This window comes from Bombus fervidus, chromosome 13 (genome assembly GCF_041682495.2).
Source record: "Bombus fervidus isolate BK054 chromosome 13, iyBomFerv1, whole genome shotgun sequence".
Taxonomy (NCBI): Eukaryota; Metazoa; Arthropoda; class Insecta; order Hymenoptera; family Apidae; genus Bombus; species Bombus fervidus.
The window spans coordinates 9,502,407-9,527,687 of NC_091529.1; the positions used below are offsets into that span (position 1 = coordinate 9,502,407).

The window sequence follows — 25,281 nt, forward strand, 5'->3', positions numbered from 1 at the left end:
AATATTGTACAGATTTGATGAGATATACATGTATATACGTGGATCTCCAATAAAAAACCATCTCAATGATTCTCGTGGGGTGTACTATAACTTGGCTACTATATCGAACTATTTTCTACACTTTTTTTTTTTCGTTCATTTATTTGCTTTTTATTTGCTGCTCTTTTGTTACTGAAATTGACGCGTCGGATAAAATATTTTAGAGCTTCGAATGGATATGAGTAAAATGGGACGATATCGATTATAGACTTGTTGAAACGTAAGTTATCAAAAGAGCTTGTTTGTGCGTATTTTCAATGGAAACCTGCATCATACGTCGATATGTATAATTAATATTATAATTAATATCGAAGGCTCCTTTACGATTTGACAAACTAGGTATTAAATCTGCATATCGTAAACCTTTATCGCTAAATAAAGACGCGACCGTGAAAGATTGAAAGGGTATAGTTTATTTTTAGCCCACTGGATATGGAATTTTATTGGTGGAGCAATTACAAGATAAAGTAACGTAGGAACATACTGTGTCATCAATCGAAAGAGAAATATAATAGATAAGTTACGATAAAGATAGATATAGATAATTTTCTAAGTAGAAAATGCAACGACTACTTGTACTTCCATCCGACGAGTGACTTTGATTTTAGGATACATGCGTTTATTTTCCTACGATATTTATTAAAACAAAGCAAATAAAGTTTCCTATCAAGTAACATTTTACGTTGCTGTACAACGATTGATATAAAAATTCAGTTTCAAATTAGCTTTACGACTCATTATTCAAATCTCTGGATTAAAATATTTCTCGGTGGAGGGTAAAAGTACCTAATCCCGGTATAGTTATGGCCCAAGTTAGCAGAAACTCGTAATTACCAAATGGGAGTTCACGTTATTATTAATTTCAGTATTATTATAACCAAAAAGTAAACGTACTATCCTGTTACTTTGAATAAAAGCGAAGGACACGTTATACATGGTGGAATATTTTTATATACAAATATTTAATACCAGAGTTAGAAAGGTTCCAAATGGTAATATTATTTGTAAACTATTTTTTCACTTTGTAATATTTTCGCCACTGTAAAATTCTAATTAATAGTATATAATATATCTCTAATAGTAAATAATAATAATCTCGCTTGACAAGAATTTCTTCCCGGAGGAATTTTTTCAATTCTGAGAATAGATGGGAATCAGCGATAAGTATATAAATCTGGCAAATAACGTTGCTGAGGTAATAAATTGTATTTTAAGATATGACACCTGTATAGGGGCATGCATTATCTTGATAGAAGATGACGTTTCTCTTTGCTAAACTTGGTGAAATTATTTGATGTTTAATATACATATACAGAGTGTCCCGCAGCATCGGGCAACCGATTCGACGATGTATTCTGGACACGAAAACAATAAGAGAAGTTCGTAGAAACGTATACTCTGGTCGATCTTGTTTGCGAGTTATAGCGAGTTTTATATTGGAATAATTCCATCGAAAGGTGGAAATAGTTGAAGTAATTTCATCTACTCGTTTACAAACAGAATTCAATATCTAACGAACAATACGTGGAGAAATGGAGAGTCTAACATAATTGATAAAACGTCTCCAATCTTGTCTCGTGTTCGGATGCCTCTTGTGTAGGTATGCAGATACAGTTTGTTTAAGAAGAAACTCGCCATAACTCGAAAACAGGATGAAATAGTTCTACGTGTTTGTATGAACTTCTTTTTATCGTTTTCCTGTGAAGAATCTACCACCGGAGCGATTCATACGGCGAATGAATATCCGTTGCAGTAAAAAAATCCAAAGCTGCTGTTACTGTTATACTTCGTTCCAAGAAATTTTCAAACGAGCCATATATTTCGGGATTACTTTTTAAGATTCTTTCTTTATTACCACAAGTTCTATGACGTAGGATTTGCAATAGTATTTCTTTGAAAGAAATCCTTAAGCGAATAAAAATTCCAATTTCTCCCACTTCCAACTTCTTTCCTCGATCACCGTACGAACCGTCGAAACTGGACGAGAGGTGCAAATACGTAAATATACGTACACGTATTTCTGTGCTACCAGTAATACGATTTACATATCTCAGGGAATAAAATATCTCGGAGAAATAAAATTTTACCGATCAGAAGTCGCATGATGATTCGCTCGCAAGGTGTATCACGCCACCTGTATGGATATTATAACGAGCAATGAAAGATATAAGCGGGTCGAGAGAGTTAGAGCTATAAAGGTCGAACTATATTATGGATTTTCTACGCAAAGTCCGCGAAACGGAAAAACGATAATGCGTGCGGCTTGTAATGTCGATCAAAGCAAACGTTTAGACGTTATACATATTGGATAACGTTGTGGAAATTAAAGTAGAGCGGTACAACGTAAAACTTATTTTGTTGTTTCTTTTTTACTTCTTTTCTTTTAGATGTCAAAAAATAAGTTGGGAGAAATAAAATTTTACCGTATGGATTCGGATAGAAAATATTAAAATATATTTCCTGTCTTCTTTATTAATTGTGTCCGTATTTAGCAAGAGACGCATAACGCATGATCTATTTCTTTCATCAATCGCTTTCAGTGTTTAATTAAAATCGTGTTCAATTTAGTGTAGAATGCATGGCCGTTATCACTAGAATGATCGTATTGTCTCTATAGTTTCGTTGCGTCATGCGGAAAATCCAAAGGCATGCGCGAAATCGCTAAAAAATAATAAAATACAAGACAGGAAGTCTAAAGTGAAATTTTTCGATTCCGTATATTTCCTTATGCGACTGAGTTATTAATGTGATTTAATTTTTATCGCATACATGTGGAAATTACAGGTGCACTTGTTTTATCCATTTTTAAAGAAATATGCGTTAAGAACGCTATGTATGTTCGCCTCTGCGACTTCGTATACGACTGTGGACTTGGTATAACGAAATTTTCATAAAACACACAAGTATGAAGCGCGTGGATATGTTTAACGTTTTCGTTTTGAAATTAACGTCACAGATATCGTTAGTTTACCGCGAAATGTCGATAAATACGATTTAATGAGAAAACTAGGAAATTCGGATCAATTTGTTTTTCATTAACAGTAAGTTTACTCGAGTAAAGGAAACAAAAAAAGTTTTATTTGAACCTAATATTTTTCATCGCTTCTAAATTTAGTGGAACTTTTTCTCCTTTGCATTTATAAAATAAACGTTTAAACATTTATACGTAACTTTAATGTACATTGGTTTAAAAAATTAATTTGATCATTTTTTCTTTCAAAAGCTTTTTTGATAAAGGATTATAGCTTGTAATATTTCCTTTTAAAATATCATATTTAATGCCTTTCACGCTCTTTTTATATGGTGGCGATGAAAACAAAATTTCATACACAATTAATTTTATATCTAAATACCATCGATTAAATCAAATGTGTTTTTAATGTTCAAACTACGTATTACGTTTTAATTATCCCTAGTGACAACCGCGATATAAGCTGCTTAATCGCAATACGTAAATTAAAAACTTTTCGTTTCTATAAAAGTTAAAATCGAAATTATGCATTAATAGTTTAGTACGTCGTAAACTTTCATCGATACGAAACAAAATTGCTATATTTTAATTTTTTCTGGCGATAATTGCACGATACAAATAATTCCTAGTGTCGTATACGAAGCAAGAACTTTTCGATTACATTTGCATTAAAACCACGCAAATCTTCGTTTATACGGAACGAATTCCCTGGAACTTTCAATCTCGTCGATGGTAATCAATTTCAGCAATTTAATCTCGCACTGCGCGCGAGCTAGCAACTTTGCAACGCCTCTTAAAACGAAAATCTCGCGTCGATACTTAGGTACGACGCGGATATTTGTCGCGACGAGACTATTAGAATTTCAATTTTCCCGACGATAATCGTTGTGCGTGTAAGGAGAAAGAACATTTCGCAGAATTTTCACGGAGCTACCTACACTTTCCGTTGTGTTCGGTAGGGCAGTTTTCACGATCGTGTCTCCGGTTCGAGCGACAAATGAAAAATTTCAAACGAGAAAGCCTCTTATTCCATGCTACGTCTTACTAACGCTAGCAAAGGAATGAAAGTGCAAATTAAATTGCGTCTCTTGCAGACGATAAAAAATATGAAAGTCTCGTCGAGCTACGGTTCTCCCCTATCCTACTGATTATTACAATTGGAATAAGATGGAAACTTATTCTTAGAGGAAGAAACGTTGTCGTTAATAAAATAGCTTTGCGTCGTAGGTTCTTTCTTCTTCAAACAGGTATCTTATAAACTGGAAAAGCGAAAAGAAACACGAAAGGGGTCGCAAGACGATCCTTATGAGAACTGGATTCCATGGCGTGTCGAATAAATCACCGACGGCCATTAATACTCGACAAACAAAATAAGCAAAACGTTCCGAGCAATTTCATTTCCAGTTTGGATTGCGTTAACGAACGTTTTATGATTTGTCTACATGGTCAAGGGACAACGTGAATTTATACTCCTTTCTCGTTTCAAACATATCCTGCGATATGGAACGTTTCTACGTCTCCGTGTGTGATTGGTAGAATTTAAATTAGCGAGACGAATTAAATATTGAAAATTAGAGTTTAGAAATAATTAGACAATTTCGGAAGTATGTAGATGGCAGAAGTTCGTAATATCACGAGCCATACTCCTAGTGATATGGGATTGGTTTGATTGCGTAGGATTGATCGCATTTTATTATAAATTTCACAGGAATAGATAGACGTATGTATAAATGTGAACGAGCTAATACGTAGTCGCCAAAAAGTAATAATTTTGAATAAATCTCCACGTTATATGTCTTCATAAATATGCCAAGTGAAGAGCTCATATTCTAGTTATTAAAAGAATCTGCAGACAGTGAAGCGATGAAAGTCTTTATCAACGCATTTATGTGAATGATAGAACTTCATATTCTCTTCATGTAGAAGAATGTCTTAGCTCGAAGTATCCACTGGTTTCTCGCATGAAAACAATATTTCAAAGCAAACCTCTAGTGGTTTCAATATACTGCACCTTCGATCCTAGCGGAAGAAGAATTAGTTTGACTTTTTAATGCGTTACCCTAACACCATTGCTGATAAATATCAGAGTTATGGAAGCATCATAGGTCCGTTATAGGAGAATAAAAATTATATTATATCTGTTTCATTTTCGCAAATCCGTTCTGTGGAAGAAAGCGCGTGCACTTTCCAAGATTATTATTGTGATTTATTTAACAACATAATAAAAATTACATACGATATTTTTTTAGATATCGCTCTCCTATTGTAGCCTCATAAACAATTTTATAGGGATTGCTTCCCGGCTAAAGAAATCCCTTGAGCGATAAAAGAATTGAAAGTTGTTTACACGAGGCGGTCGTGATATTGGCAGCTGACAGTTACAAAATAAGAAGATGGTGAAACTTTGCAATCACTAGTTTCCGCAAAAGCTATTAACAGCTAATGATGTGCTGTTTAAAAAGCGAGAACTATAAAACCTATCTATCTGTTTTAACATGTTCCGATAAAAGGAAAAGATGAAACTGTATAAAAATTATATTCGTGACAATCCAGTACGATCTTTCAAACAATGAAATATTCGTACGATCAACATCGTCGTCATTCATCATCATCGATGAACAATTCCTGCAATAATTTGTACAACGAACGATTTTTCCAACAAGCTTCTCAAATTCTAAGCGACGAATAAAGGAATCTGTCGTTCGAATCTAGAATTTCTTGTTTCTAGAAGCCCGTATAATCTGTACGGTCGTTCTAAAAAATGGCATCAGCGAAAACAAGGGAACAAAAATCCTGAAACAACGCACGCGTATTCATCGTCCTCGAGGCGTAACCTCGAGAGAGGGAAGCATTTTTCGTTTCGCGGAATGGCATTAGCTCTCATTGAGGGTATTAAAGCGTCGCAGGAATAGCTATTGGCCTTAAATGGAGCGACCGAGAGAGCACGAGCCCAATCGTTGTCGTTCTACACAAACGAAGCCGGAAGTTTCATTTGAATCGTGCCGTGTTTATCGGTCACCAGCCGAGCTGGCAACGACGCGACGGTGAATAAAGTGCACGTGCTCCTTGGCTCTGAGTTAAGAAGCTTACTAAATTATAGCCCTGCGATTCGCTGCGTTTATCCGGGGCGACCGTGTCTCGCTGGCACAGCGCTACGGCATCACCAAGTGTCGAAGGATAACTGCGAATCTGCGTTAAGGGCTCTCTTTTCACTAGCAACCAGGCGACAGCTGCACGAGATTTACGTGCAAACGAGAGCTAACGATTTCGGTTGTTTCACCCCCGACCGTGAGGCTACCCTACCAAACTTCCCTCGATTCTCCTTCCACGATGTTCCAGACGCGGTAAGAAATGGGATTGTCGTTTATACTGCAGCTCGATGATGAACGGGAATTTGTACGTGCCATGCAGTTTTCATGCTGAGGTTGATCGTTCATTCTGAGATTTAAAAAATTATTCCCTTGTAGATGCTACCCTTAACTCAATATAGACGCTGTTCCAGTAAATGTTCTTAATCACGTCAGAGATAGTATACGTTTGTTTATAAATATTTGTGCTCTATGTATGTATCTATTAAGGAATATTACGAGAGTACGATATACTCTGTAAATAAGTTATTACGTTTGGCTACGTGTATCGTAATTCGTGTTACTTCCGAGGAGATAAACTTCACTTTCACGGCTAACGATGATACATGATCGAATTTTGTAGGACGAATTAGTGTTACATAACTACTTCGATAGTTGATAGGAGGAACGTATTACCATACGTGCGAAGACGTATTACTATGTAAATAAATATTCGTCAAATTAACAAGGACAAGGTCATAACCTACAGTAAAATACGTAGGAAATATGTAGATGAAATTGACCGATCAAGAGGTAATCAAAGATTTTATTCAATCATATTTCTTCATTCAGAAACAGATGGTGTAAAAATACATCGTCCTTTGGGAGAAGCGTCATGAGTGAAACTCAAGAATGTAAATTCATAGTTGTATAAAAATTATGATTCCCTTGACGCGACGCGAGTAACAATAACGTAGGATATATATTTCTATCCCCCCTTGAATATATATTTACGTTACGCGCAAGAGTGTTCATGAATATAAGGGCAGTGATTTGGTCTTAAACCGGAAAGAAGCAATTTCGTAAATAGGGTAAACGTGTGTAGCTACCTGAAAATTTTTACTCGAAAAATTATAATCCTGAGTGGAGAGAATGTCTCGAAATATACATATGATATACAAAGCATCCTGTAACACTGGAACCGGCGATATAAATGAGAAGAGAGTGATAATTCTTGATGAAAAAAATATATCGAAGATATACCTACGAGAAATGTTTTCTTACATGAAGTTACAGTGATTAATTAAGGTGGAAAGTATGGTTTCTTCGCACGATGAAGCCTCGTTTACATAATCTATACACGCTAATGACCATTTATATCGTAACATTTTCTTAATGTACGAAATGAATATCAACTACGATGAATTCATTACGTGCTATGGACTAGGAACATACATATTACAGTGGCATATTTTATAGGTCGTTCGATGGAACAGGCTAGTACTTTTAATTTCCCGACAACGGCACCTAATTTAATGGCCTTAGATTTCATTTTTACGAGGTCATCTGATAAAGAAAATTTATGCCGGGATCTTACCACAGAAGTTGATAACAGCCTAGAATATTACTTTTGAATGAGCTAAAATAACAATGTAACATTAAATAAAGTGCAAGGCAATCACTCGTATCTCAGTAACAAGTGATTTTCAAGATTTGCACTGCTAACATGTTAAATAAAAATTAATACTTTGCTACTGGAAAGTATATTTCACTTATACGTCACTCACAACTGTAATCCTAAAAATCTACCTTAACTCTAGCTTGCGTTATTAGCGACCACCTGACAGCTTCAATTACGTTATAGGATATCTAATTTTATCTTGTATTTTATACTCTATATAACGATGACTATCAATGATCTTTGTCGTCTAAAGCGAAAAATACAAATTTAAATAAAATGAACCATAGCGATCATTTATGACTCAACGGTATTTGTCGAGGGTCAGAAATGTAAGTTTATTTTCTACTCAGGATATAAAAAGACATCATTATGATCGAAAATGAAAGGGAAATTATCTTATTTTAAACTTGTTACCAAACATCACTAATTTACAGTTTAACGACAAAATAATGCTTCAACGAGACGATTTGACTAAAGATTAGCTTCCCAAGTTTTAAACAAGGCAGTAACAAAGTTACAAAATTTAACTTTACGAGACACGCTCCTGGGAAGAAAGGTAAATTACACGGCCCGGCTGATTGATCAGTTACAGGCTGGAGAAAACTGTTGATTTACAAACGATAATCGAGAAAGTCTAAAGCAAGATACTAATTAACGAAACGCGTTTCGAACTCGTTGTCGTCGCTGGAAGAAATTAATTATCCAGAAATTAACCAGTCGGCGCTCGAGCAGAGTTTCGTTGCGCGCACCAAGTACGAGTGAAGAACGATCGCCTTATTTAATTATTTCGGCCGATTGCGTTTCGTCTTCGTCGCTCTGCAACCGATACACTTTCAATTTAAAGCTTGCAATCTAACTTTCCGAAAACTTACGTGATAGCACCGCCAAAGATCCGTTGCCACGCAGATCGACTTAATTATTCATTCAAACCGTAGAAGAAAGCAGAAAAGTTTCGCACCTTACGGCCATCGTATACGATCTCGTGTTGCGATGGAATTTACTAATATCGATATTGTTCACAAAATAGAGAATTGTTTCCTTCGTTTGATCATTTACATTCGCATCTGCATGTGCAGTTCTTACGTTATATCATACTTTATTACATAAACGATGATAATAAATAGTTTAATGTTCGTTTTATAAGGAAGTACGAGCGAAGCTTTCGCTTTCCCGCTAGAAAAGAATAAGCTCGCTTTCATCGCGAAGCTAAACTTGATTGAACAACCGTATCAAATTACATCGAAGTACTCTTATAAAGTTTGTACGCCGCTGAGGTGACACGTTCGTTGCGCCGCTTTTAATTCTATAGTTTTCCAATTTTCTAATTTTCTTTCGTTCTTCCTTCCACGCTGAATACGTAGGTATTATCACTTAGCGGGTGCTATCTTTTGAAAATATTGGAAAAATGGAACTTCCACGGACCTGATACCTCTTTAATGAAGCAGATCTGTGCATTGAGTTCCACTGTATTCTTTCATCAATCTTATCGGTTGGTGCACACTCCTGTTTGCCACGGCGATTGTAGACTTATCGAATTATGTTAAGATTAATACAATTTAACAATTTTATTTTTTTTTTTTTTTATATAAAGAACAAATTTGTATACCTTAGTACTTTCTCAAAAAAAAAAGAAAAGAAAAAAAAGAAAGAAAAGATATGTGGCACTTTTTGCTACTTGCAAGCTGTTTCTTTTGCATGGTAGACAGCTGTGGCAAAATCCACTGAATTCTGACAGAGTGCGCGCGTTTGTATGTTTAAAATCGATTTCCTCGAAAGCGAAGTTGGACACGAAAAAGATTCTATTCTACGCGTTCGATTTATTGGTGAACCATACACGAGAAAAAAGATGTTTTCATAGATAGAGCTCTTAATGTTATTTAAATTTCAAAGCAATCATGATCCAAGAATATTCACGTGGATTTCAGTAAAGATTGAAAAGAATAAAATTCCCTCCGAGAAGCGGAAAATCCATTGCGGCACATAATCCACGCGTTCCCTTCTGACTATCAATTTCCCGGTAATTTATTCAGTGGCACGTTTACAAAATTGCATTATTGTTCATATTTGCGTCAAACGACACCACCGATCGATAAAAATTGGTAAAAATATTAGAAAGCTTCGCGTGTGCTGTTTGAAATGCAACGCCGAATCCTTTGTTCGACATAGCATCAGAGGCGATTATTCGAATTCCAGTAAATTCCAATCGCACGTATATTTTATACCTTCTTTATTTGAGCGATGGTCGCTGTTATTTGAACAGTGAACGATTAAACGAAAAACGATATCCAATTTTGAAGGTGCAATAATAGAATGTCAATAACTTTATGAACTATATTGTTACATCCGTATAGAATAATATAAAAAACTTTATAACACAAAAAGTAAAAATCAATAGGTTGATTCTGTGCTGAATTTAAATGCTTATTTCTCTGGCGTATTGAATCGCCAAATGATGCGAATAATAAATAATCCTTACTGTAAAATATTTCGATTTTATCCCTGGGGATCACATTGTAAATCATATTGTTCAAGCGATTTGGATATTTAAAGGAAAAAATATCCTGAACATAAAAGATGTACTTAATCGAATATCCTAGAATAAAAATATTCGGAAGAAGCAAGAGGCTAAATGTTTCAAGTATTTATTCAGTTTCGGGAACATTTTGTTAATCGTTTAAAATTATTATAACTTTTTATCGTACAATGCTATTTTAAGTTATATTTAAAACATGATAATAAAAAGTGCTCCTTAGACGGTACATTTTTAAATACGAATAAAAAGATCCTAAACATAGGAGGTCACAAATCAGTTCTGTCAAACCCAGTCTCGGGTATAATTCAAACAAAGGCTTAGTTCAAAGAAGCTATTTTTGAGAGCCAGTTTGCTCTTACCTTAAGCATTTATATAACTTTTCTGGAAATCTCTGTTAGACAGAAATGTTTAATATCTCGCAGCTCAAGCACTTTACCGCATTTTTCTCCTCAACGCTGTCAAATACAGTTTAAAGGAAGTCTAAGCCCTCGATTTCTAAAATAACGATAGAAGCCTTTTTAACGTTGTTTACTTCTGATTTAAGTATCATGGATGTACGAAAATTCACTAGTTGTGCGAATTTGCTGGTAGATATCGCTAAAAAATTCCCGTCAAATTTATTTTGTTAAAGCTCTATCAAGAAAATGGAAATTACAGTATATGACACATCGAATATTTATTAATGCAAAATAAAATCGATACTGTCCCTATAAAAACGGCAAGCTTGTAACAACGTCGATTTACAAGCAAATAAGAATTACAAATAATCGAAACAAAACATGAGACATAAGACTAATACGATTAAATCTAATTTCAAGATACGAAAATACAACTACGATAGAAATGTTATTTTACTAGTTACAATAATATTTTGTTTGAAATAATAGGAACGAATAAAATCATTTACACGATAGAGCATTGCTATGGCTTTTACCCGAATGAGATTAGTTTGTGAACCAACATTCATACGACATCCTTTGTCCATGGCATTAAAAATACTTTAATCGACTGACTATGAAACGAACCTTGTCACGGTCCTAAACGATACAAATAGGAATTATGCTAATCTAATTCTAAAGAAGTACACGCTCTTCCATCATTCCCTTACCTTCGTTTTAATTTTGCACTAATCATTTATCTGGACACTGTACTTTCTTATCGATTATTATTCTGAAAGAGAGCTACAAGACAACGAACATTCTAAGTCATTTATCGATGATGGGGCAAGAACATATCCGAGATACAGATACTGTGCACGTGACTGACATAGTTGGTCGATCAGATTTGCACGAAAATCTAGCGCGTGAACATTCTGCCGCGCAGATAATTATGCTAATCGTGATTATGGAGATAAAGCAGTCAGCGCCATTAATCACGATTCGCAGAGCCATGACACAGGCGAATTAGCTGGCGTCACGCAGGAAATAAAGGCAAGGAACCGTAAAATTTCTAAACAGAAACGCTTTGGTTAAGTACCTAGTTAAAAGTTGAGCACAAAAGCCTAGAGTTTCGAATTTCCCGGAATTATAACCACACGTTTGATTTGCATGAAATGTATATTACATTTAACGTTTCCATCGTTCGAAGATTTAAAATTTTAAAGTGGCACCAGAAGATATTCTACGCGGATCGTTTCATTTTTCGGCTCCAGTTTGGCAAGTTTTATTCGAAGAAATTTCTACCATTTATCACTCGATACAAAAGTGACGAGTCTTTTCATCTTTCCATCTTCTGCAAAACCATCTGTTCTCTGTTAAAAAGAAAAAATTATCTCGAAAATACTCAACGAACAGCACATACTCTGCCTCGCAGCAAAAATAAGACAAGCGAACCTCTCCTTACAACCAGAGACAATGACGCGAGACATGTTTTATTGGCAGCATCGAAAGTTCTTTGGCAAAGCGGAAGCGTCATTGTTCGAACGCAACGCTCGAAATTAATTATTGGCGCTGTCACGGGTGTCTTGCCCGGGATGGTATCCTAACGGGAACAAGTTTCTAAGCTTCCGTTGTGCATTGAAATCCCACGGAGGATTTCTAAGCAATTGAAACTATGCTGTAACGTCTGCTGACCAGGAATGGTCAGAACGTTGGTCTACATTGTGCATTGTTGCACAAACGAACCACGACTCGTGCAACAAACGGCGGTCTCTGCACCTAATGATCGATCGAGGTATATCTCGACGAGGTTCGACCGTTAAATTAGTCGGCAACCTTCAAAGAGTAACTGCCTTGTCCTTTGTACCTTCATTGACCCAGGCCATGTCTCCGACACAATACGGGGACACTGTGGCGTTTCTCCAACCTCTAAGGCGTTCACCGCTACTTTGTTCGCACGTTCCAGAATAAAAACAACGATGCCAAGTTTCTTATAATTTGTCTGTCATTTTGTGAAATAATTATCGACTAGTTGGAGGCTGCTAAATATCATTTTTTTTTTTTTTTTTTTTTTCAGAATAAAAAGAATACTTGTAGTCGATATGGACTGGTACATTTTTCTTTTTCATCATCCTATCACGTTCGTTAATTTTAGTAGTCTTGGGGTCGCCTGGATCATATACGTCAAGGGAACGTCGTTCACGAGGAAGTTTATACGAGGAAAGAATAAAGATTACCAAAATCTTTAACACAAGCGTCACATAAATCGATCACTGTTTGTTTTTGAGAAGCAAACATTACTAGCTTTCTTTCTTATTTCCAAGCTTTAATGCCGTGCTAAAACTCGTTTAAACGCGGTCGTTATGTATACCTCGAGATCTCTTCTTGTCAGATGCAAAGCGTACAATTTCCCCACGACCTCCGAACAATTCGCTCACGCGACAAAAAAGGATGAATCTCTGCCGGTATTCTAACTCCTCGCTTCCGCGGCTCGCTTCTCTAATTACAGAGGCCTTTAGATGTTCTTGCAGTTAGTCTGTCCAGTGTGAAAAAGGCTATCATTTTGTCAGGGGCTCGTGTTAGGAATTATCGTAATTTCCTAAACGTTATTTAATTTCACGAATAACAAGAAATTCAAGTATACGAAAACGCTATTGTAGGAATGGTTTTACTCCCCCCCCCCCCAAAAAAAACAAGCCGATTTATTGCGATAAAACTATAAAGCGTTCCGATGGAATCTTCTTCTCAAATAATTTACAATAATAAGGATATAAGAATGATCTGATTATAGTTGGAAATTTTTAATTAAATATTTCTATCGTTTGGGGAAACGCGAAAGAGCCAGGTGGAGATAGACGAAGAAATTGAAGATTGTTTGTGAAGAATATCTTGGAAGTTGAAAGAGTCACGTTAAAATGTGACGAAGTACGATTGATAAAGAAAAGTTGAAAAGACGGAGCACAAAGAATATCTTAATTAAGACTCGGAAAAATTGGAATGGTTTTTTATTTTGTAGAGATGAAGCGAAGATTAAGATTGATTATGCTAAAATGGTAAGTTCTCGAACAAATCTGTTAGTTTCCACGAACCATTAATTCTCCGGAGTTTTCTTGGACGAGAAAATTACAATGCAAGGTTTTGATTGTGTACAGCGATCAGTGGACAGAGTGGATGATTCGCAGACATACATTTTTTACTTAAAGTCACTCACTTTATTTTTATAAAAATAACAGTTCGTTTACCCTTAATGTTTTAAAATACGTACACGTCTACCGATGGAACTTGAAGTTTCAAAAATGTTCGTTCGAATCATAACTTCCCCTAATCAGTTATCAGATATGTCTACTATTTTTTTTAACTTTTCCACCCTTCGTGGGTGAATCATTAACATCATTCTATATTCAGGACTGAAAGCATTTTTAGTCAGAACGGTTTAAATCTGTTTTACCTTGTAAATTTCCCAGCCAGAAAAGTGTGTCAAAAGTTCGTGGCAAAATAATTTGTCGATAATCATATAGGAAAGCTAAACTTGAAGATCGATTTAAAACTTCTGCATAGAACTTTCATCCCTACCGGTCTATTTCAGAAAACAAAGACGCGTATGGTTGTCGTACAGCTTCGATATGAAATATTCATCGTAATAAACAAATTAAAATGAAAGAACGATCGGTCACTCGTGTTCGTGTCATAGGTTCTTTTATTTTTCTATTTCACTGTAGTTCGCAGTTTGCAACGTTCATCGATTTGATTGACTGCTTTTATTTGACCGATATATTTTTCTACGCTCAGAACGACAGAGAAAATGTTGGTCGGTTCTACAACATCGCTTAAAAATGGACAACAGTGTGATTTCGAATACCACTGCCGCGAACTACTGATTTTTATTCTCGTTTTTTTAGATTCTCGTTTTAGCGAATGACAATACCACATATGCATAAAACTGAATCTCCTGTTGTACAAATTCCCCGACGAACATTCCGTTCATGAAGAATAATCCAACAGCTTGTACATACGTACATGTAAATTGTAGCCGTTTGATTGTGCAACAACTTTCCATTTCATGGACAAAGATTTCAATTGAGAGATGGAGCGCAACCATCAATTGAATAATTAAGAATACCACTTGTATACCTTTTTACGTTGCATTCATTCTGCAACCTACGTTTTCCTCTTTATTGTGGAGCTAGAGTGCAATAAAGATGCACGAAGTACGTTGCGCCATCTCTCGATTGCTTTTAATCTAATATTAGACAGGCTTAAGAGCTTATTATCAATTCAATGTTCGTGATCGTTTGACATAGGAGTTACATAGATTGCATTACAATTGTGCAGCATCTAACGAAGTTAATGTTATACTGTAGCCTCTGTTATAACAATCAATTGTGCCTTGGCTCTGTTATTGAACGATGCTTTCAGAAACGCGACCAGAATCTTATTTTCCACGTCGCTTTTGTTACTTTTAAAGGAGAGCGACGCCATGTTTCATGCTCGTTCAGACGAGTATTCGTCTTTTTACGATGTATAATGATCGACGTAAAAAGAAATTGTAAAAGAAGTTAATTTTTAAGGACGAACAGAATACAGAGTTCAGCGTTGCGCAAAAGAGAGATTGCAAGGCAATCTTTGAAAAAAATGTTCAGTAAAGATCAGTCTAATTTAATTATATATTTAAATGAACCGCCGTTTTAGAAAGCTCTTCCAATTGAATTTATATTAACGTTTTAACAAAGATAACGTGTTAACGGATGATCGTGGTTTCTAACTCCGTTTGCAATTTTACAAAAATTGAGAACTTTAACTTCGCCCCTACAACTTCGTGAAAATTTCGTTAAATTGATTAGAGGACCAAATTTTGTCGAAAGCAAAAATGTCATATATTGAAGGAATTTAAAGTACTCGAGGAATTCGCGGCCATCTAATTCCACTCTGGTCATTACTTTGACATAATATTCCATCTTCGAATATCTACATTCAAAGGTCCCAAGATTTTCATACAAATTCTGTGCTGAATTCGTCTATTATCCTTTCAAAAGGTAGATGCTGCGATACCGCAAATACTTTTACCACCTTAAAGTAATTAACTTTGTATTGTAATTAATTATTTGTAATATTCGACATTTTAACGAGACGTCCTTTACGTTATTAAAGCGATACGTGTTTCGTAATATTCATAGTATTTCATCGGAAGCTCTGGTGGTTAGATTTTTATTAAAAAAATTTATACGAGCAAATACCATAAACGATGAAAGGAATGTGTATAGAAAGATTGGTTTCCATATAACCTGGATTCGCAACCTGAGAGTCACGATCCCCAAAGGGGTCGCAGAGCTTTTTCCAGGGGGTCGTCACGTGTATTTTTAGTCGTAATTATTTTTATAAAAAAATTGTATCCTTAAGATTTTCAATATGAAAAATTATTATATTCTGCTACCGGTTATAACAGTGAATTTTCAAGAATATAAAATAATGGCACATGGAAAAAAATATCAGACTTATAAAAATTGACATGTCGATAAAATTAAAATGTCTCTTTCGAAATTCTAGCCTGAAGCATTTGTGACGCACCGGTTTCGAATTTTGCAGAGAGGCGAAATTATTTCATGCATAACTGCATTTGGTATATGAATCCCAAAAACCACGAAAATAGAACAGGATATTACCTTTCAATTCAAATGCAATGTAAATGTAGAGTAAATGTAATGTAAAGTAGAACGTGTGTGACAAAGTTTAATATATTTAATATATTCTTAAACCAATGATATATAATCGCATTTCTCCATGGCAAGCTTTATATTTTTTCAAGAATTCTCAGTGTGTGCTTTCAAAGCATGCTGATTTCACTACACGATTTTAATAAACTGTAACATGCGTGTAATAAACGTACTTTTATACTTTTACGTTGCATAAAGAAAAATAAACAAAATTGATTTCTCTCATAATTCCATTTAAAAGAAAAACACGAGCTGCAATATAGTTGGATTTTGTGCTCGGTGAAAAATAGATTATATTAAAGAAAAGTAATTTTTTCGCAATATTTCATCATCCTCGGAATAATTTTATTTTGCTTAATAATTCACAAATGAAATTGACAGATATAACACGAAGATCGTATTTATTCGTCTTTCTATCGTCATTTTATGGAAATTCTGAAACATCTAATTATCAAAAAACGCAATTTATTTTCTTTTAATGCAAAGTATTTTATTTCGCTTTTGTTTTTGTTGGCAAACAAGTAAAATCGTCAAAGCAAGTCAAATATCTAGAATTAAACGTTTCATATTCAAATCAATAGAGAGCAGACGCTGTTAGATTGCAACCAAGCGATAGCAAGTTGATGAAAATTTGTTTATGCTTGTTTACCCGAATTCATTGGCTTCTGCGTTCCATAGCCTAGCTTTTCTCGCTAAACTTTCATAACGAATAATAAAAGGATAAAACGACACGTAAAATAAGTATAAAATATACGGCTAAAATATATGACGTAATACGTTGGGAGAACTCAACAGATGAAAATGGCTTTTGCAAACACGCCTCCTAAAATGCTTCACAAAATTTTATAGATACTCCTACAACACTTTCTTTATGTTCGTAAAACGTAGACATGATTTATGTACGATGATGCTTGGTCACATTTTCCTGGCATTAGGTATTGGGAACGCTTAATATCACCAAAAGTAATCCACTACAAACTCTTATACGTACTGTATAAAATATTAACTATTCATATTTTTTTATACGATTTAAGAACCTTTTCGAATTTATCTCCGTGTTGTATTATATTAAAATCAGAATGATTCAAACTACTCGCCATTTACATGATACAACATAGGTATGGAAGACGAAAGTGCTGAAAGCAACGCGGAAACCTGTTGATACAACTGTTATCTCGGTTAAACTTCTAAAACGCTATTGAAACTTCCACTTTATACGAAAAAAAAAACAGCAAGGGTAATTACGTTTAATGGTTGAATGCGATTCGGCTACAATTATTGTTTTCCACCTTAGGGCTTGAACAGTTTCATTAAACCATGACTTCGTTTAAAGCGGAATGGCATGATTTTATCCTGATTTAGTCGCTCCCTTTATATTTGTATAACAGTCTACGAGGTATATTCAAATTTTGAACTCCGTTTTCGGAAAATACTTTTTTTTTTTTTAGAAATCATTCGTTTGTTGTTTCGCGTTACGAAAGAAATTATTCTATTATCGTGAAGCGGACATTACACGAAATTCTAACATTTTCCAAAGAATCGAAAACTAATCCGTATAATCCAATAAAACGTCCGCCGTTGAAATATCGTATATACGCGATACGATAATTGCCGACATAATTAGACATAATTGTTTTAAAACCAGACAGTCCGGATAACACTGTGGAGAAATTAATCAGCTTGTACATACGTCGTTAATTAGCGAAATTAAGCGTATCCGGTATATGGAGGACCGCGGCTACGTTAAACCTCGATATTATGCTGTATTTTAAATAGGTCCAAGAATTTTGATGGCCGCCCGTGCATTTATTACACGTTGGCTTGCTTTATCGATCGTGGTGTTTAATTATTTTTAACTACGATGTGCGCCAAGTCATTAATGCAGTATAAACTTTTCACCGTCGCTGGCTATCTGAAACCGTGAAGTGTGAAACATCGATACCGTTCAGATCTCTCTTTCTCCCTCTTAACAACGTGAACCGTTGTTGTTGCGTTAAAAGAGATAATAAAATTGAGAAATCGGAAAACGTTCATCCCTTGTTCCATTTATTTCACGCACTTTATCTTGATAAAATAAGTCTATCTTTGTGGCATATATACTACCATATTTTATCGATGATCTATCTAAATGCTATGAGCAAAGTGTTGCTTAATGCCCATAAAGTGCCGCTTAAAAGGTGTCGTTATGGTAAAAGTGTACATAATACACAGAAAGGAATTTTCAATTTTTATGGTAAAAGCTTATAAAACCGGGGCACCCGCGAAAAGCCATTGTGAATTTCACATCTACCGGTCATTATTCATTTGTACCAAAATGGACTGTATCAAGTAGGTTCTACCATCTTTGTAAATTTTATTTGTATTAATCACATATATAACTGTTAATTCTCTGCGATTTACGATCTAACCAACTCCTTCAAAAATACTGTTCAAAAAATGCCAATTATTTTAATTTTGGATAATTAGATTACCAAATATATCGATTGAAAGAATTCCTTCTTCCATTTCCTTTCCCTTTCCTTTATACGATCATTTTGTTTGTTAGCGTTAAATAACATTTAATGATAATTACATTCTAGTATCGAGAAACGTGTAAATTGTATTTATCCGTAGTAATACTTTTATTTTACTAAATCTCAAATACATATACGCATAATGCTTGATATGATTAAGCAGAATTCGATGTGATTAATAATTAACGACTACGATTATAAAATAATTTGTGGAATGAATGATGCCTGTGATCATTGGGTAATTAATAGCCATGATTACGAGGTAATAGAATTCATTCAAACAGATACAGCTATCGAACACAATTGATTCGATAACTACAAAATGCCAACCGTGAAATCATACAAATCACAGGGAAGCTGAGTGAACTAACAATGCCAAAATTCGAATTCCCTAGACGCTTCTTAGAGCCGAAGATTTGCGGAGTTTGATTAGTTCAGATCAAATAACACCATCGGCTATTAGCTCGTCCCTGTCATTTGCTCCAATATTACTTACATCAAGAATATTGTATCGAATCCTCGAAAAAGTACCTCGACAAGCGTAATCACAGAACGATTCACGACTGTCTCTAAAGGTAAAAATCCTACAAACACATATCACGACGCAATTAACGTCGTTTCATCAGCCAGATCCTCAAATTGTCATTTCACTGGCAAACGTATTTGGCGAAGTCGCTGCGTTCTAATTCCGTTTTGAAACGTGCTAAACAGGAAGCAAGCCTTCATTAGTTACAGCAATTAATGGAATTGACTGGACACGAACTCTGAGAAACAGGTTATTTGTGTCACTGCACGTAGCATTAGAGAAAATGATAAACCGGACAGGTTTCGATAACATGGAAATTATTAATGAAATTCCGTTTGGATTATTTCGGTCAAACATTTGTAATTCCATGTCGGAACCATGTCGGATGAAGCATGATTACAGTTGAAGTTTCGCTTTTCTCTATCAATCGATGATAATCGCTAAAGAAACGTTGAATTTAAAGATAATAAATAACGTTATGGTGATGTAAATGATAGCACGACGCATAAGGTATGACAATAAGCAATGATAACGTTATCTCGTATAATGCAACGTTACATATAGTAAGCGCAGCACAAACTGTTAGCGTTAGAAGCTGATCCTACTATATTTAGTAGAAAAATTATGGTTAAATGTATGAAACGAATCGATCTCTCTATATAAAGGAGAAACTCAATTTTCATGAAAAGAAATTGTTTTATATAGGGAGGAATATAAAAGTTTAATAATGTAACTACCATACAGAAATAACGTTACAGGGAGATTCTGTAGAAGTTGAAATCGTTCTTTCTCCGCTGACAGAAGCTTATTTTCTCTGTGGGAAAGCTGACGATCAATCATTGTTTTTCAATACCTAAATTACATTCGCCACAAGTGACTGATGGTATTTATCTAGTATGGTGGCTTATATGCATCCCCTAGATAAAGGGGTATAATGGAACACGTGTTGCGCTCGCTGCTTCTATCTTATCGAGCTGAATAAAGTACAAGCAAGCTGTTAACGTATTTTAAAGAACTAGATGAATTGCCTGCCGCGTGATCTTCAAGATACATATGTCACGAATGAATGAACGATGATATAGTTATATAAAAAATATTATTACTTCAAATAAAGACCTACCTGGTTTGAAGAACGTGCTTCTGCAGCTTAGTAACGGCGAATAAAACAAGTTAAAAGTAAAAGGAAGCGTTTCGTTTTCGGTATGATGCAAGTCGAAGAAAATAATTTCTGAAGTTGTTGATGCAGGGTAGTGGAAAATCGTCGAAAGTTTTCAACTTAAAGTTCATAGATTTCGATATTGAGGAGATTTAGGAAAGTTTGTAGAGCAAAGTGAAAGTGATAAAGTGCAGGTTAGCAACCCGGCAAGGAGTTACTTCGAGGTCATCGATACTTTAGAAAATGACTCGGCAACTTTTTCTTTTTTTAACTGAAAAAAAATTTACACCGGGTACATTCAACGTAGAATTTTAAGATTAAAGACGATCTTGCGAATCATCGATAATTAAATTGTGAAAGAATTTTATCTATAAAATATATTTTAATCTACGCTGAACTTCTCTATTGAAAACTTCCAAAATTTTATGAATTCTAGTTTGCGTAGGAAATTTTACATTATCGCGTAACAATAGCGCATTGTTGTTTTATTTGTTAACTAAAGCTACGATGAAATTTGTAACCTTATTTCGAGTCAATTTATTTGCCAAATTTAATATATTATAAACGATATATCTATAGATATGTGTATAGCTGAATACATTCATCTCGTCATTTTCATCATATTAAACGTGAAACCTTATGAATTTCTGTATTATACGTCATTTCCCAGTGAAATCAGTTCTATAACTCACACTACCATACATACGTATGTGCATAATTAATTCAAATTTATATAATAGCCCTTCTATTTTAAAAAATGCATATAACGATTTAGTTTCGAAATTGAAACGAGAATACACGTACATAGGTACAGCAATAGTAACGTGTTACTGTGGTTTTGCAGATTAGTTCATTTAGGTATATAATTATTAATTATTGCAGATAATTGAATGCAATTGATGACAATTGACTGAGTAAATGCGAGTTGCAGTTTTGATCTAACTGGGAGAAGACACGTATATTGAAAGATGAAAACCGGATCGATTGAATATCCATTAGAGAATCCGAAAAAAGAGAAAGGAAAAAAATGAGACTGTAATTTGATTAAAATACAATTTCTTTGTTTGCAGGTATTCTTCGTGTTCTATCCTTCTTTTTTTAATTTGATAAAGAAACTAAAGAATATTTTTATAAAATTATATCGCATATTTTAATAAAATTGTCGTTTCGTGTTATTCACGCGTTTTATGATTCGGTGCATTTATAGGTCAGTTTGAAATATTCTGCATCATAATATGGAAAGAAGTACGAAATATAAAGATAGCTCTTCGTTATTTTAGGCTGCAGGAAATGAAATTCTCGCTTCTTTTAAACGAAGCTTTGTTTTACGAACTACGAAAAACGTCATTGTGAATCTGAACTTTCTCAATCGGTAACTCTTCTGAAACTTACATACGTAAATATTGGATCTTCTACAAAATTAGAATATTAGCAGACTAATATTATAGGCATCGAATTTTATCCCATCGATGTTCAATTATGAAGGAGCTTATTAACCAAATTAAATCGCATAAATATCACTATCGTCGATTACTAAATAATTGCCAATTTTCACCACCGATATCGTCATCAGATGTACTAAATGCACAAACACATTGAAATGCCAAAGAAGAATGCGCTACGAAACGGCAAGCGCTTCGCCGCGTAATCCCGATACAATTAACTTCGTAGCAACCGAGTTCGAAACAAGTAGCAATGGCACGAAGCAGCTGCAAGCAGCAATATTCGCACGAGAACGGTCGTCCTCCTTAAGGGCATCGTCTGACAATGAGAGGAGGAAAACGGGTCGTTGAAAAAATTGGCAAAAAAGATAACGCAATTACGTTCTTCCCCTGCAGTTGACTGGAATCCTGCGTCGTCTCGCTAATCACAAGTCGACGAGTTTCGCTGTTTAGAAACGGCTACGCTTTAACGACCAGCCAGGGTCCCATTCAGTGAGCGCTCTATTCCCTTTGGCCATTTATATTCGGTCAAAGGTTTCCGTATATACCTGGATCTATGATGAAATTTCAATACGGCGCGAATTGCAAACCGGGGTAGATACTAAATTAAAGTAAATTAACAGACGAGATGACTATGGAATGAAAATTAGTTTGGTAGATAAGCCTTAATCACAATTAGTTCAGCACGATATTAGCTGTGACGCGTTTATACGATTCACTATGTATAAACATGATTCATGATTTTATAAATACAGAGTGATAAACGACCAAAATGGAACCGTACAAATTTTCTCACTTTACTTCTTTTACAACTTCCGCGGTTTATTCGATATCGCTCCCCTTCCAGTTAACGCGTTCACAAACATAGCTGTTATAGTTTCGCGGAAATAGAATTGAAAAGGGTGACATATTGTTGCCCATATTACCCAATATTAATAGCATCGGTTGTCGCCACGCGTGTAAAGAACGAGTTCCGGCAAAGATTTCTCAAGTAGCTTGCATCTGTTAGAAAACTTGGAGAGCAAACCGCCGGTAATTTATGGGGGATACAAACGGTTCGATCTCTTGCTGGCTTCGCAATATATCACGTAGAACGCACTCGGTGTCGGATGTAGCAGATTTCACCACTGTTGCAAAATGTTGGTTATAGCGTTTGTTGTTTGTCGTCCGGTGCACGTCTAAAGTTTTTATAATGGTTTCTCTCTCTCTCTGGCGATTCTCACGCTTCTTAAACTTTTGTTGACACTTTTTAAAATTCAAACATTTTTAGTGGACGCACTATCATTTATCTAGATTTGTATATCTTCTCTCTATGACACGTACGCATCTTTTAACACGATCCTATCATCCAGGTAAAACCTCTTATTATCAATCGATCCTCGTAACGTTAAATCGTGGCAAAAGAATGTGACTTACAGATAAAAATGTCGGGCATATTTTAAAGCGAAGAACACTCCGCCAAAGGAATCTCTATTTAAAAAATTACCCGGTCTAGATTTAAAGAGCGAACTTTCACAACTTTCGCGGCAAGATTTATGAAACTTCGAGACTTCTTCCAAAACGCTTTGGTACGTGTAGACGCTCGGTTACGAAATTGCTCATGCGTTAGAATTTAGCTAGCTGGCTAGTTCCGTGGTGAGATAATATTCGAAATCAGTTTTGAACCGTCCCTGCAGCCAAGATTCTTTCTAGTTTATAACTTCTTGGATTATAATTTATTTCCATTTATTAATACGCGTCAAATAAGTATGAATCGTCGGTTTCCTCTGTCGCTGGCGACAACCGATTTTTCCAACATTCTTAAATTATTCCTGGACGATTAATTATATCTAAAGTATGCGAGCCATTTTTATAATTTCAAAGAAACTTGCTTTTGTCGAGTAAACGTAGTAAATTAACTCGCCCTTAATGAAATTTCTATCCGAATTGCGATTAAATTAAGAACTAGAAGTTCGATATGAGCAGTAGGATGGAAACTATGATGGAATATTCGAAGTATCAGATCGATGATAGAGACATCGTATGTTACAGATATCGATGTTACGCTTAATGAAATATTTTCTAGTTTATGAATGAAATATCGTACACTAAGGAAATTTCGTAAGGAAGTTTCTCACCGATACATCGAAATCATAAAAAATTTTCATGAGCTTAAATTTCATCTTGAGTCGCGTGATGAAATCTAAATCGAAGCTAATATTTTCTCATAAATTGAGAAAAGAAATAATTACGTTATATCGGCGAGGGTTTATTTACACTAAGTCCTTCATTGCAATCCAACATTTATGGCGATCAAGCCATCCGTCTTACCGAGATATATCCTCGAGGGCAGATCTGGCCTTCCTGCGGATAAATCATCCCGGAGGCATCGGGACAGATGTCTCGTCACGTCGTGTCGACCTACCCATCGCAACCCACACGAGGAAGAAAAGCAATCGGTTACACTACCAGAGAATCGGGTTTATTGTATCAGAAGTTAATGTGCAATAACAATGATATTATTATCAGGGTAGCCTAATAAAACCGTGGAATAGAATTTCTTCCAGTCTTTTACGGTCTAAGATATTTATCTTTCTTCTTTTTTTTTTTTGTTCACAATTCGGAAATATTTGAACTCTAGACGTGAGAATTGGTTTTCGAATTATGGCAAATAAGCGGCGCGATAATTTAAGTAATCTGATGATTAACGTGACAAAATGTACGAAGGAGGCGTAGATACGGGAGATGGCAAAAAATAAAACTTTCGAAGAGTTAAGTAAATAAAAGTTTATGAAACAATAAAAAAGAAAACTAAGATAAAGCGTGTAGAAGCCTTTAAACGTGTTAAGCGCAGCAACCTACCTACCACGACACCTAATTTAATATCCAGCTTCTCGAGTCGGATTCGTATCAGGCAGTCAAGGCTCGAGCGAACTTTTCCGCGATATTTTCCCGTTAACCTTGCCTATTCTGGTCGGTCCAATAGTCAATTAACAAAATGTTCACCCGAATCTCGCGGGCCTCGCCTCTCAAATGAACCCTTAATTGTATATTTGTACGTGCAATCAGTGTGTAGTTCAACTGATCGTAGCAGCTAAACGACACTCTGCCAGGCTGTAATCGCCGTTTCGGCAAATTGAAGGAAACTTTAGCCATCCTGGTTATAGCCACCTTCGCAGGTGGACTCGAATTTCCATTCGAAACAGGCGGAAAAAAAACTGGTCTTGACTTTCATGGCGTGTACTACCGTGGAATTGATCTCGTTGTAAATTCGTAAAACGGATA

At 35.3% G+C, this 25,281-nt stretch overlaps 2 protein-coding genes across 3 annotated transcripts in view; both read right to left on the reverse strand.

Moving 5' to 3' along the window:
• Scp2 (Sarcoplasmic calcium-binding protein 2) overlaps positions 1 to 25,281 on the reverse strand; it is a 44,345-nt gene that overhangs the window by 10,449 nt on the left and 8,615 nt on the right. The window lies entirely within an intron of this gene.
• LOC141445869 (uncharacterized) overlaps positions 1 to 25,281 on the reverse strand; it is a 34,122-nt gene that overhangs the window by 2,367 nt on the left and 6,474 nt on the right. Inside the window, exon 3 of one of the 2 annotated variants that reach the window (XM_074112018.1) lies at positions 21,956 to 25,110. The exons of the other annotated variant lie outside the window; for it this stretch is intronic. Within the exon in view, the coding sequence (XP_073968119.1) occupies positions 24,952 to 25,110 (159 nt within the window). The 3' untranslated portion in view covers positions 21,956 to 24,951. Of the gene's footprint in view, positions 1 to 21,955; positions 25,111 to 25,281 lie in introns of those variants that run through there. 2 annotated transcript variants of the gene reach the window in all.